At 35.9% G+C, this 11788-nt stretch overlaps 2 protein-coding genes across 3 annotated transcripts; one reads left to right on the plus strand and one right to left on the minus strand.

Annotated features, from left to right (window-relative positions):
* Positions 1-312: 312 nt before the first annotated feature.
* Positions 313-5174, plus strand: LOC110921062. 2 transcript variants are annotated; one of them, XR_002582141.2, is made up of 10 exons: positions 313-463; positions 1946-2300; positions 2402-2435; positions 3069-3290; positions 3391-3480; positions 3580-3645; positions 3730-3821; positions 3926-3973; positions 4702-4872; positions 4954-5174. XR_002582141.2 is itself a non-coding variant. In XM_022165328.2 (9 exons), exons 2-9 carry the CDS (start codon positions 1972-1974, stop codon positions 4808-4810), a joined length of 990 nt encoding a protein of 329 aa, XP_022021020.1. In that variant the 5' UTR covers positions 313-463; positions 1946-1971; the 3' UTR covers positions 4811-5174. The 2 variants fall into 2 exon arrangements, 1 of the variants encoding a protein (XP_022021020.1); XM_022165328.2 differs by having other exon boundaries at positions 4702-5174.
* Positions 5175-7200: 2026 nt separating this feature from the next.
* On the minus strand, positions 7201-8538 carry LOC110922371. The gene has a single exon (XM_022166691.2). The coding sequence runs from the start codon at positions 8438-8440 to the stop codon at positions 7337-7339; it is 1104 nt and encodes a 367-aa protein (XP_022022383.1). The 5' UTR covers positions 8441-8538; the 3' UTR covers positions 7201-7336.
* Between the last annotated feature and the right edge of the window lie 3250 nt (positions 8539-11788).

The raw sequence follows: 11788 nt of genomic DNA on the forward strand, positions 1-11788 counted from the left end.
TTAGTCCCTGTAAATATGAATTGACAAAAATACCCTCATGTGCAAGACACATGACCAATTTTAACTGAAAAAATTAACTAGGTTATGACTAAAGGACATAACGTGTCGCATTTTGAAACATTAAGTACAAAATTCGTCAATTTTAAACATAAAGAAAACTGCCTGCAAAAGAGTATAAAGATAAAGGACAAAATTTGCGATTCACGTCGAGATTGTCGAGCATCAACCACAAATAATTTTATATTATTAAAATCCAATAGTATTTTGTGATTTAAAGAAAAAACAAAAATGTGAGTCGAATTGAAAATTCTGGGTACATGACAATGACAATATGAAGATGTTGACTTTAATTGGCTTACTACCATTGGACCAGTGGTAGGTGGTTTTCACTACTTGATTGATGGCACCTTCTCTCAAACCCTAATTCGCTCCTGATCAGCAATCACACCAACAAACTCAGCAGGTAATTACCATCATTTATGTATTACAATCTCTGGTTTCTTTCTGATCATCTACTATGTTAATAACTACTCATTATTATTATTATTATTTGAGTTTCTGGTGTTTGTTACTGTCGTAATTTTCCCCCAAACTCCAAGCAGAACGGTACCGTTTCACCTCTTAAGCTTGCATACATACATCAGTTGTAACTGAAATACAAATTTGGATTTTAATTTTTTTAATCCATTTAGTTAACCAACCAATTTTGTTCTGAAATTGAAGCATTTGATTTTGTTTTTTTTTTATATATATTTATAAACAGTGAGAGTAATACATTTAGTGCATTTAACAAGATCGCAATCGATTAGCTTCAAATTATCTATACGATGAATAGTGATTTTTTTTTGTTTTTATTTTTTATTTTTGTAGTTTTGTCTTTTGTGTGTGTGTTTTTTTTCATAATAAACTTGAAGGTTTTTTGTTTTGTAATAAAATTATGGTTTTTATTATACCGCCATAAAAGTTAGATGAGTTTATTTTTTTTTGTTTTTAGTTTTGTTTTATGCTCTTTTTTCAAATTTGGTGGTCGTCCGGTTATTATTTAGCATGGTGTTTGGTAGTCACACGTGGTCCCTCAAGTTATTTTTACCCCCCTCGACTTTCTAATACGTGTCGGTATATATTCAACTTCGTCTACGTGTTACGTCATGTGAGCCACTTGATGTTAGAAATTCGTGTTTTCATTTTCACTTTTTCCAGTTTTAATCGTTATTTGATTGCTACTTAGTATGGTTTTACACCCTCCCTGTTTGTTATTAAAATTTGTCAATTTGACTCTCAAAATCAATTTTATGTGTTAGTTTCCACTTTGAGTAAAATGCCAAAATGGTCCCTGAGTTTAGGTCACTTTTGCCACTTCAGTTCAAAAATGAAAATTTTTGGATCTGGGTCCATGAGGTTTCATTTTTGTTGTCATTTTCATCCAATTGTCAAACCGGGTTAGAATTTTCTGTTAACTTCACCCTTTTTTGTCATTTTCCTCATTTAATTAAAATATGTTATGGTACAAAATGACGATTATACCCTTTATTTAAATGGGGAAAGCGAAAAAAAAGGAAGAAGTTAACAGAAAATTCTAACCCGGTTTGCCATTTGGATGAAAATGGCAACAAAAATAAAACCTCTAGGACCCAGATACAAAAAGTTTTATTTTTGGATTGAAGTGGCAAAAGTAGCCTAAACTTAGAGACCATTCTGGCATTTTACTCTTCCACTTTCCATGTGTATTTAAGTTGTATTGTGGATCAAACTCTTCTTAAACTGTTTGTTCATTTTCTATTGATGATTCAATTAGCTATTTTTCGTTTGAAATCCAATCATATAATGTAACATGGCGCGTGTTAATCATGGCATCTCTTGACATTTACAAATTTTGTTAAATGAACTTCAAGTTAATATAACAGTATAATCGAGCGAATTTTGTTTATATTTCGTCTATATATAGGAGCAGCTAGTTACTTGAATCCACTGATGGCTGATGATACGACCGACCCAAGTTACTGGTTGAACTGGAGGTTTTTCCTCTGTGCATTATGGATCATAATTGCTATGATACTAGCATCAATCTTAATAATCAAATATGAAGTTTTCAACAAGAAGAAAACTCATGAAAAAGACGATGAGCTTGATGTGGACCCCGTCGGGATTTTGTATGACGATGAAACCTGGAGGACTTCTTTGAAAGCACTCCATCCCGCCTGGCTGCTTGTTTACAGATTATTTGCATTTGGTGTGATGTTGGCATTACTTATTGCTAATGTGATTATTGGTGGAGCTGACGTACTATTCTTTTACACTCAGTAAGTCTTTTTAAGCCCTTTATGTTAAGGCCTAAAACACGATCATACGATGTTATCTTGATTAACGTTTTTTCTTCTGTGATGTTTCTTGTGCTGAACAGGTGGACATTTGCTTTGGTCACTTTCTACTTTGGGGTATGAAATTTTGCTAATTTTATCGTTAAGTTTGTAAATATCATTTTTTTTTCCGAGTAAATTGCCATTTTAGTCCCTGAGGTTTGGTCCAAATTGTCATTTTAGTCCAAATAGTTTTTTTTTCCTCCTCTGGGTCCCTGACTTTTCCATTTTCTTGCCATTTTGATCACATTGCCTAACTCAGTCTAAAAATCTGGTTATAACTAGTGGTATTTTTGGCATAACTGTTCTGTAGTGATAACCAGGGGTAGTTTACAACATAATTTATAAACCTCATAATAATTTAATGCCAAAAATACCCCTGATTATAACCTGGTTTTTAGACTAAGTTAGGCAATGTGATCAAAATGGCAAGAAAAAGGAAAAGTCAGGGACCCGGAGGAGAAAAGAAAAACTATTTGGACTAAAATGACAATTTGGACAAAAACTCAGGGACTAAAATGTTAATTTACTCTTTTTTTCCTTAAAAACATGTGTTGTGCTAAAAAGTTGAAAACTTTCTTGCATATTTACTATTTCAGTGCTCTTTTCGAAACTTTTTGGACCAATTCGGTTGTTTTATATTGCTTATCAAATTATGTTAGACAAGAAATGCTATTTATTTGTACTTTTGTTTTTGTCTATCATGTGTAGCTTGCATCTTCACACTCAATTTACGGGTGTTACCAATATTGGAACGGAATTAATGATGATAATATCAATAACGCCATTATAGACCACGAACGAGGCATGTACATGGCTCCCTCTGAAGGCTTGAGCTCCCAAAGCATGCCCATTAATGCACCTAATCATGTTTTAACCCGTGTTAGAAAGACTGCTGGTGTATCGGGATATTTCTTTCAAATAGTCTTTCAGGCAAGTTTTTTAAATAAAGAGTTTCAATAGGGGTATTATTGATTTATTTCCGTCATGTTATTTGTTAAAATCCATCCTCGTTTTCTCTTTTGATAAACAGATATGCTCAGGTGCTGTTGGACTCACTGATAGCGTGTTTTGGTTCATAATTTATCCATTTCTTACTCCTGCAGAGTACAGTTTAAGCTTCGTACGTTTATTTTTGTTCTTCTATACATTGACAAGAATCATACGAATTTAATTTCTTTTTAAATATATTTGAGGGGTACTTTTGTCCTTTTCTATACAGTTGGATGTCACCATGCATTCTGTCAATGCTGTTCTGCTCCTTGTTGATATATTTCTAAATCGCCTGGTAAGTTACACATCGGTTCAATCATCTTACATTTTGTGTATCCTACTAGCTACCAGTTTGACTAAGTTGACTTTTTTTAACCAGCGCTTCCCGTTCTTTCGTTTGGCTTATTTTGGTCTGTGGACATGCGTATTTGTCGTTTTCCAGTGGATCGTTCATGCATTTGTATCGATGTGGTATGCTGAGATCTTGCTTTGTCCAAATCCGTAATTTCACATGATTATATACATAGAGCGAGTGCTTGCTAAAATATATTTATATGGTTTTCTTGATGCTGCAGGTGGCCATATTCTTTCCTTGATTTATCATCTCCATACGCTCCCATTTGGTACGCTCCTATGTGAATTTTAATCTGTTAAAACATTATCGTAGCTCGTCGGCCTTGTCTCGAATCTCCCCATAATCCCATATATCCAGAGTGTTTCACTATTTAAATAGGGGAATCGTGTACTTCGGACCCAATGCTATCACAAAGATAGGGCTGTAAACGAACCGAACGAACACGAACAAGGCCTTGTTTGTGATTGTTCATTAAGGAATGAACATGTTTATGAACACTTCACAAACGCTTACCGAACAAGATTTCTCTTGTTCGTGGTCGTTCATTAAGGAAGTGGCGGAGGCGTATAGTATAACTATGATTTCAAATTTTTAAAAACTAAAACCAATAAAATAAAAATATTACTTAAAAAACCTTTAAGTGAACGAACAGTACAAATGAACATAGACGAGCGAACATAATTGAACACATTACCGAACGTTCATGAACATAAACGAACGAACACATTATCTGGTTTGTGTTTGTTCATTTATTAAACGAACTTCCCGCCAAACAGTTCACCAACTGTTCGCTAAACGTTCAGTTCGTTTACGACCCTACTTAGAGATAATTTTGTATAATAGTGAAGATAAACATGTGTGTTGTAGAATGTATCTTTCTCACATTTACATAAATCATGTGGGATTGAGTAAACATTCGATAATAGTAATTGTTACATTTGCTTCTTTGGATATGTTTTAAGCGCTTGAACTGATGGGATTAGTTATTGATTGCAGGTATTTAGGAGTGGGATTAATTCATCTTCCAGCCTATGGCATCTTTGCGCTCATAGTTAGGGGAAAACAACTTTTATTGTCGAGACTTCATGACATGCATGGAGCATGACATGTTGTACCGGGATCTCAACCATATTAGTTATAAGATTAAGGAATTAGCACGATCTAAAGGTTAAGATTCCGTTATCTTGACAAATTCAATTTAACGTTGTTTTAGTGACTTACATACGATGCACAACGATGTTATTACAGGAGTTGGCATTGAGGAAAACAGCTGAATCTCAACGCTGTTATGTTAATTAGGATTTTAATTGCATTTCTCAGTTCTGTTGTATGTAAGATAAGAAAATCATTAGAAATTTGTATCAATGTTAAGTTGTGGAATTACAACCAATATGGTACATCTGTTTTTCTTGATTGCAAGGCCATATGCTACAAATATTTTTATTTTAATATTGTGATTACAAAAGACTTATCAAGATTATTATGTTTTTTTCTTTTTTCTTTTTTTTTTTTTTGGTGGGGGGGGGGGGGGGGCGTTACTGAACCTTGGATTCAAACCACTTTTCGAATCGCAGTTACTAACCATGGAGTTGAGACATGATGTGAATTCGCGTCAATCGCGTGGTTGCGAAATTAATGGTAAAACCAGAGTTGAATACATTGAAGTAAAAAAGAACTTGTAAAACCATGATTCTTAGCACGTTTGTGGTTCTTAATTCGGGTTTGAGTTATGTATGGCCGGCAATGATTATGCGGTAAGGGGTAAAACAAGGGTTGAAGACCCAGGGCTGTTATACCTGGATCCGCCCATGCATAAATGAGAGGTTAGATAATGTGTGAAGTATAACTGACATTTTAGCATAAATTATCATATGAAATCTGTTATGTTTATATGTTACATGGTAGCGGTGGAGGATATATGCATCGCTAAGTTTGTGTTTTGACGTGTGGATTAATTGGTGCCCATGTACGCCACTCCCAAAATCGCAAGGTTGACGAATAGCGTTCTATAGCCGCTATCTTTCACAAGGGGCTCATGTACGCCGGTCCGGGCGCCATAAGTTTTTGAGCAGTTTTCAAGATGATTTTAAGGAGGAACACGAGGGTTTGACTAAGGGGGAGTGTTTTGTTTGAGGAATACCGTTAGTATAATTAAGAGTTAATTACTGTTTTCGTCCCTGAGGTTTGTCAAAAATAACGGTTTCAGTCCATTAGTTTAAAAATTGCGATTTCAGTCCATTAGTTTCATTTTCGTAATCATTTCAGTCCACTAACTTAACTCCATCCATTTATTTTGTTAACTTTGAGTTAACTAACTAATTCAGGGACGGTTTGCGTCAGTTTTAGAAACACAGGGACTTAAGTGTAAACTCTAAAACATTAAAACAAAAAAATAGTAAATTCCAAAAAATCAAAAAAAATCTAAAAAAACCAAACAAATTCCAAAAAAATCTAAAAAATCATAAAAATTCTAAAAAATTCTAAAAAATCCAAAAGATCCGTTTCGGCGCGAACTGTTTCGAACCCGAACTGTTTCGAGCTTAACCATTTCGACGCGAACCGTTTCGACCCGAACCGTTTCGAGCTGAACCGTCCGTACCGTTTCGACGCGAACCGTTTCAACCGTACCGTTTCGAGCCGAACCGTTTCGACCCGTACCCTTTCGAAGCCGAACCGTTTCGAGCTGAACCGTTTCGAAGCCGAACCGTTTCAAGCTGTACCGTTTCGAACCGAACCGTGCCGTTTCGAACCGAACCGTTTCGAACCGAACCGTGCCGTATCGAACCGAACCGTTTCAAGCTGTACCGTTTCGACGCGAACCGTGCCGTATCGAACCGAAACGGTTCGGCTTCGAAACGGTACGGTTCGATACGGTTCAGCTCGAAACGGTTCGGTTCGATACGGCACGGTTCGGTTCGAAACGGTTCAGCTCGAAACGGTTCGGTTCGAAACGGTACGGCTTGAAACGGTTCGGCTTCGAAACGGTACGGGTCGAAACGGTTCGGTTCGAAACGGTACGGGTCGAAACGGTTCGGCTCGAAACGGTACGGGTCGAAACGGTTCGCGTCGAAACGGTTCAGCTCGAAACGGTTCGGGTCGAAACGGTACGGACGGTTCAGCTCGAAACGGTTCGGGTTCGAAACAGTTTGCGCCGAAACGGATTTTTTGGATTTTTTAGATTTTTTTAGAATTTTTATGATTTTTTAGAATTTTTATTATTTTTTAGAATTTTTTGGAATTTGTTTGGTTTTTTGGAATTTTTTTGATTTTTTGGAATTTACTATTTTTTTTGTTTTAATATTTTAGAGTTTACACTTAAGTCCCTGTGTTTCTAAAACTGACGCAAACCGTCCCTGAATTAGTTAGTTAACTCAAAGTTAACAAAATAAATGGATGGAGTTAAGTTAGTGGACTGAAATGGTTACGAAAATGAAACTAATGGACTGAATTCGCAATTTTTAAACTAATGGACTGTTATTTTTGAGAAACCTTAGGGACGAAAATAGTAATTAACTCTATAATTAAAATTAAACATGCTTGGTTGTAGTTTTCATAATCAAATAAACACATCAAAGTTTTGTAAACATTTTTTTATAACTATAAACTCAACAAGTGACGTATATTCCTTTCCTTATTTTTCAAGGTCCGAAAGGTCATCATCAACACCACCAGAAACATGCACATCCATCATTCTAGAGGACGCTTGTTTAGCCCACTTGACAATCTTCTCAGCTTCTCTGTTAATCTTCTCTTCTTCCTTCATCGCCTTTCGCATAATCTTCTTCTGTTCTTTCACCGAAAACGTTTTCAAAAACTCAACATCATATTCATAATCATTCCCCAAAGATGATGAAAAAGACGATAACCGATTCAGATTCTCTTTCCCCTGTTTCCTCTTCTCCTTCTTCGGCGAACACCACAAACAACCGATCCCCCGCCGCGCCGGCGACACGCTTCTCGATTCCGACTCCGGCGACGACACACTCCACGAGTCGGTTCTAGATTTTGATTTCAAACTTTTCGTTTTACGACTGTTTGATGAAGATTTGAGTTTTGATCTCGAATCCGTACAGGTTTTCTCGTCTAGATTTCCGTCGGAATGTTCTAGAGACGATTCTGACGAATCATTTCTAGATTTCGATTTTAAACTCTTTGTTTCACGAAACTTTTTACTGTTTGATGAAGATTTCGGTTTCGATCTAGAATAATTCGTACCGATTTTCTCGTCTAGATTTTCGTCAGAATGTTGTTCTGAATCGTCAGAGGAAGGCGACGATTCCGATTTCAAACTCTTCGTTTTACGAAAATCCGATTTCAAACTCTTCGTTTTACGAAAATCCGATTTCAGTTTCGATCTCGAATTTGAGCCTTTTTTCTCATCTGAATATTCTTCTGAACGTTGTTTAGGATCGCCGGTGAACGGAGACGGTTTATCGGAACCGTTTTTCAGATCTGAAACACGTTCAAAATCGACAGAATCGGCACCGGATCGAGGTATAAAGGATTTGGATTTAGAAGGTGGAAAGCGAGCACCGGTGGCGGTGGTGGCGGTTGGAAGAGATTTGAGTTTACGAAAACGGTTTTCGAGGTCGAAAGGGAGGTTATCTTTGGAGGAGAAAGAGGAGCAGTTGATGGCGGCGATTTGTTCGAGAACGGAGTGGTCCAGTGCTTGAGAGAGAACATCTTCTACAGCTCTTTCGTCCTCACTGTCTGTGAATGAGAATTCATCTGCCATTGTTGAGTTGAGTGTGAATTAGGGTTTTTGGTTTATGAGAGCGTGAGTGGGGTATGTGGAGCAACGGCTAACTCATACTTTTGGCATGTTGTGACACTAATTTCTTGTGAAGGGTCCCACACTTAAACGGTGTGGAGTCTTGAAAATTGGGTGTGGTTTAATGTGTGTATGACACGTCAGCACGTATTAGAGAACTGACGTGATACATAAAATAGAAGGGTGGAAAAGGGCGTGAAAGAGTCATGTTATTCGACACATGACACACACTTTTTATTAATATAATATTTATAAATTATATAGAATCTATTAAAGGTAAATAAAAACCAATTAATACTAATTAAACAAATAATTTAAAAAAAATTAAAGATTACATAACCTAGGAATTAAAAACATTACATAACTTAAAATAAAACGTAAACCTAAAAACACATTATTTGCCACGTCGCGTAGTGTCTGAAGTCATGACCGTACATGTTATGATACTCGACGCAAGCGACTTGGATGATGTCGTTGTTTAGCTCACCATTGTCGTTGTCCAAACTGTTGACTATGCCTCAAATCTCGCACAATCCCTATGAATAATCCGAAAACGTGAACAAAATGCGTCCACACTACGTAAACAAAATTCATGGTAAACTCGATCCCAAAACGGAGACGTTGGTAACGTAGCGCCGTGGTTGGTCACCGCTGCGACCCACAATTCGCATAACGCAATGTCCTCTTGTACGACCCAACGAATAACCGGCATTTCGTAGGGTTTTTTGAGAGGGTGTTTTAATATGTAAAATGATATGATAGTTGAGTGATTTGATAAAATGGAAGAAATGATGTATTTATATATAGGAGTAAATTAAAAAAAAACATTTTTTTACTAGCTGTTGGGGCCAACGGCTAAATTTAAACATCCAATAAAAGAACGCCAGGTCGACCAAAAAATTAACTTAACGCCGGTGGAAATGTTCAAGCCCAATCCACAAAACAATGGAAAACACCGATAACAGTATGGTGTGTACGGCATGGAAAGACATAAACATCATAGATCCTCGCCCACACCGTGTGTATTCAAAATATCAGAATTTTTTATTTGAGAATTATATTATTATTAATTTATTTAGAAAAGTCAGAATTTTTTATTTGATAATTGTATTATTTTTTATATATGTTAATAAAATTGATTCAGCTTTTGGGCCAGCTCAATTATGGGATCTTAAGATTGGTGAGTGATGTGATGAGAATGAGATATATACAGGTCGGCCCAGTCTAGATTTTTGTAGCAAAACATGCATATGGGCTTAGTTACAAGTTTAAATATACTTGTCGACAAATCCGAATAAAATGAAGCCCATCACCCCATTTCCATGTTCAATTACATAAATCGATTACCATTTCAATTACATAAATCGATTACCATTTTCGAAGTAAAGAATAGAGGATTTGTCATACATGTTGCATCAATCCATTACTTCGTCGGCCTTTGAGTAGTTACTTATCAAGCCCACCAGCGCTATATACTGATTATAGCGGTTTACTTCAGTCACTTGGCCACCAACCCCAGTTATTTTGATTTAAGGCTTAAAGAAAATACAGAACGAAAACTAGACTATTATACGTTGGTAGTTCTAATTTCAAGTAGGTTTTGTTAAGCATACCACCAAATATTGCACTCTTTAACATTTTTACAAGCTACTTATTTGTATAACCACATAAATCATAAAGGTAAACATATTCAGATCTTCAAAAGTACATAACAGCTAGTCTTTACTTGGGCTGTTTAAAAGGCGAGCCATGGCAGCCACACAATTGATTCAATCCATCGTTTGGTGATTATATTAGAAAAACAAACAATTGCACTAGTAATCTATGGGTTGTGTCAATAGTAATATTGATAAAATCTAAACCAGATTGTGATCATTTGTTTATAAGTAGTCAATGCAATTATTAAAAGAATCTATGTCTATGCATTGGATTAGGCTACTATGTTACATTGCGAGTTATATTAGTTGTATTCATAAAGTCTAAACCCATATTTATGTTTATCGAGTGTTCTTGTTTCCTAGTTTAATTATTGTTTAGTTTACTGTTAAAATAATTAATCAATCTACATCTTTGGTTTTAGTTTTCATAATCAAATAAAACGCGTAATACTAATTGCACGCTTCTCGTCGATACCACACCCTACGTACCATGGCCATCTAGGTTAATTAGTTTAATTTAGGCAAATTGGATTTAAATAATCCCAACTTTCTCAATTTGGCTGATAATAATCCCAACTCAGTTATTTGCCGATAATAATCCGAACCGGTCCACTTTTGGCCGATAATAATCCGAACTGCTCCACTTTAGGCCGAGCTTAACGGAGTTGAGTTTTTTTCGAATTAAAAACCGATGTTTTAGTGATTTTGATTAGAACGAGGATACGAGTCGATTTGTGTAAAACTTATCTCGAAACAGTGCTCCAAACAACTTGATTTTTGTTAATTGGAAGTTTAAACACCCAAAATGAAGCATCGTTCATCGTTTGGGGTAGTATTTGGAGGTAAATTTTACATCATCAACTTGTATCCTCGTTCTAATCAAAAGCCCTAAAACATCGGTTTGTAATTCGGGAAAAAAAAACCTTAACTCTGTTAAGCTATTTTTAACGGTGGACTATTATCGGCCAAAAGTGGATCAGTTCGGATTATTATTAGCAAATAACTGAGTTGAGATTATTATTAGCCAAATTGAGAAAGTTGAAATTATTTAAATTCAAATTGCCTTTATTTTCTGACTTGACGGTGGTAATCAAAATTCTTTTTCATCTCTAAAAAGCTTTGTTATGAAATCATCAAGCTTTGAGAAGTGGTGGATTGGTACACTTGAAACTATAATAAAATATTTGTAAACTTCTTTTAATAACTGTAACATGGCTTAGGCTATAGGGTGTGGTCATGACCCTCATGACCATCATGACCCTTCACATAGGCATCAAGTCATCTATCTTTAATCAACCATTCCAAACCAATACCCTAAGGATGTGGTCATAACCTAAACCATTATCTCCTTTATTTTTTTAATTTATTTTTGTCTTGAAATTATCAAATGAGAGGGTCGTGGCAATCGTGGTTTAATCCATAGGAACCACCATCAATCAAGGAAGGGGGTGGTGTACCATTTAATTAATTAATTAATGGTCCTATGTGGAAATAATGTTCCAATCCATGACCCCCACACCCCATAGCCTTACAAATTATTTTGCACAGGCCAAACAATATTGGTTAAAAGCCGATTCGGTTTCGGTCAAAGAAAGTCAAAGTCGGTTTTTGCCCATACCAGTTTGGTTTGAAACCAGATTTTGAGGGGAAAAGA

This window comes from Helianthus annuus, chromosome 17 (genome assembly GCF_002127325.2).
Source record: "Helianthus annuus cultivar XRQ/B chromosome 17, HanXRQr2.0-SUNRISE, whole genome shotgun sequence".
NCBI classification, from domain to species: Eukaryota; Viridiplantae; Streptophyta; class Magnoliopsida; order Asterales; family Asteraceae; genus Helianthus; species Helianthus annuus.

Excerpts from the sequence above, each read along its gene's own strand:
- LOC110921062 (XM_022165328.2), top strand. The coding sequence starts at position 1,972 with ATGGCTGATGATACGACCGACCCAAGTTACTGGTTGAACTGGAGGTTT. Across the intron at positions 2,301-2,401 it reads GTACTATTCTTTTACACTCA|GTGGACATTTGCTTTGGTCA; the intron begins GTAAGTCTTTTT and ends TGTGCTGAACAG. Across the intron at positions 2,436-3,068 it reads TGGTCACTTTCTACTTTGGG|CTTGCATCTTCACACTCAAT; the intron begins GTATGAAATTTT and ends TATCATGTGTAG.
- LOC110922371 (XM_022166691.2), bottom strand. The coding sequence starts at position 8,440 with ATGGCAGATGAATTCTCATTCACAGACAGTGAGGACGAAAGAGCTGTA.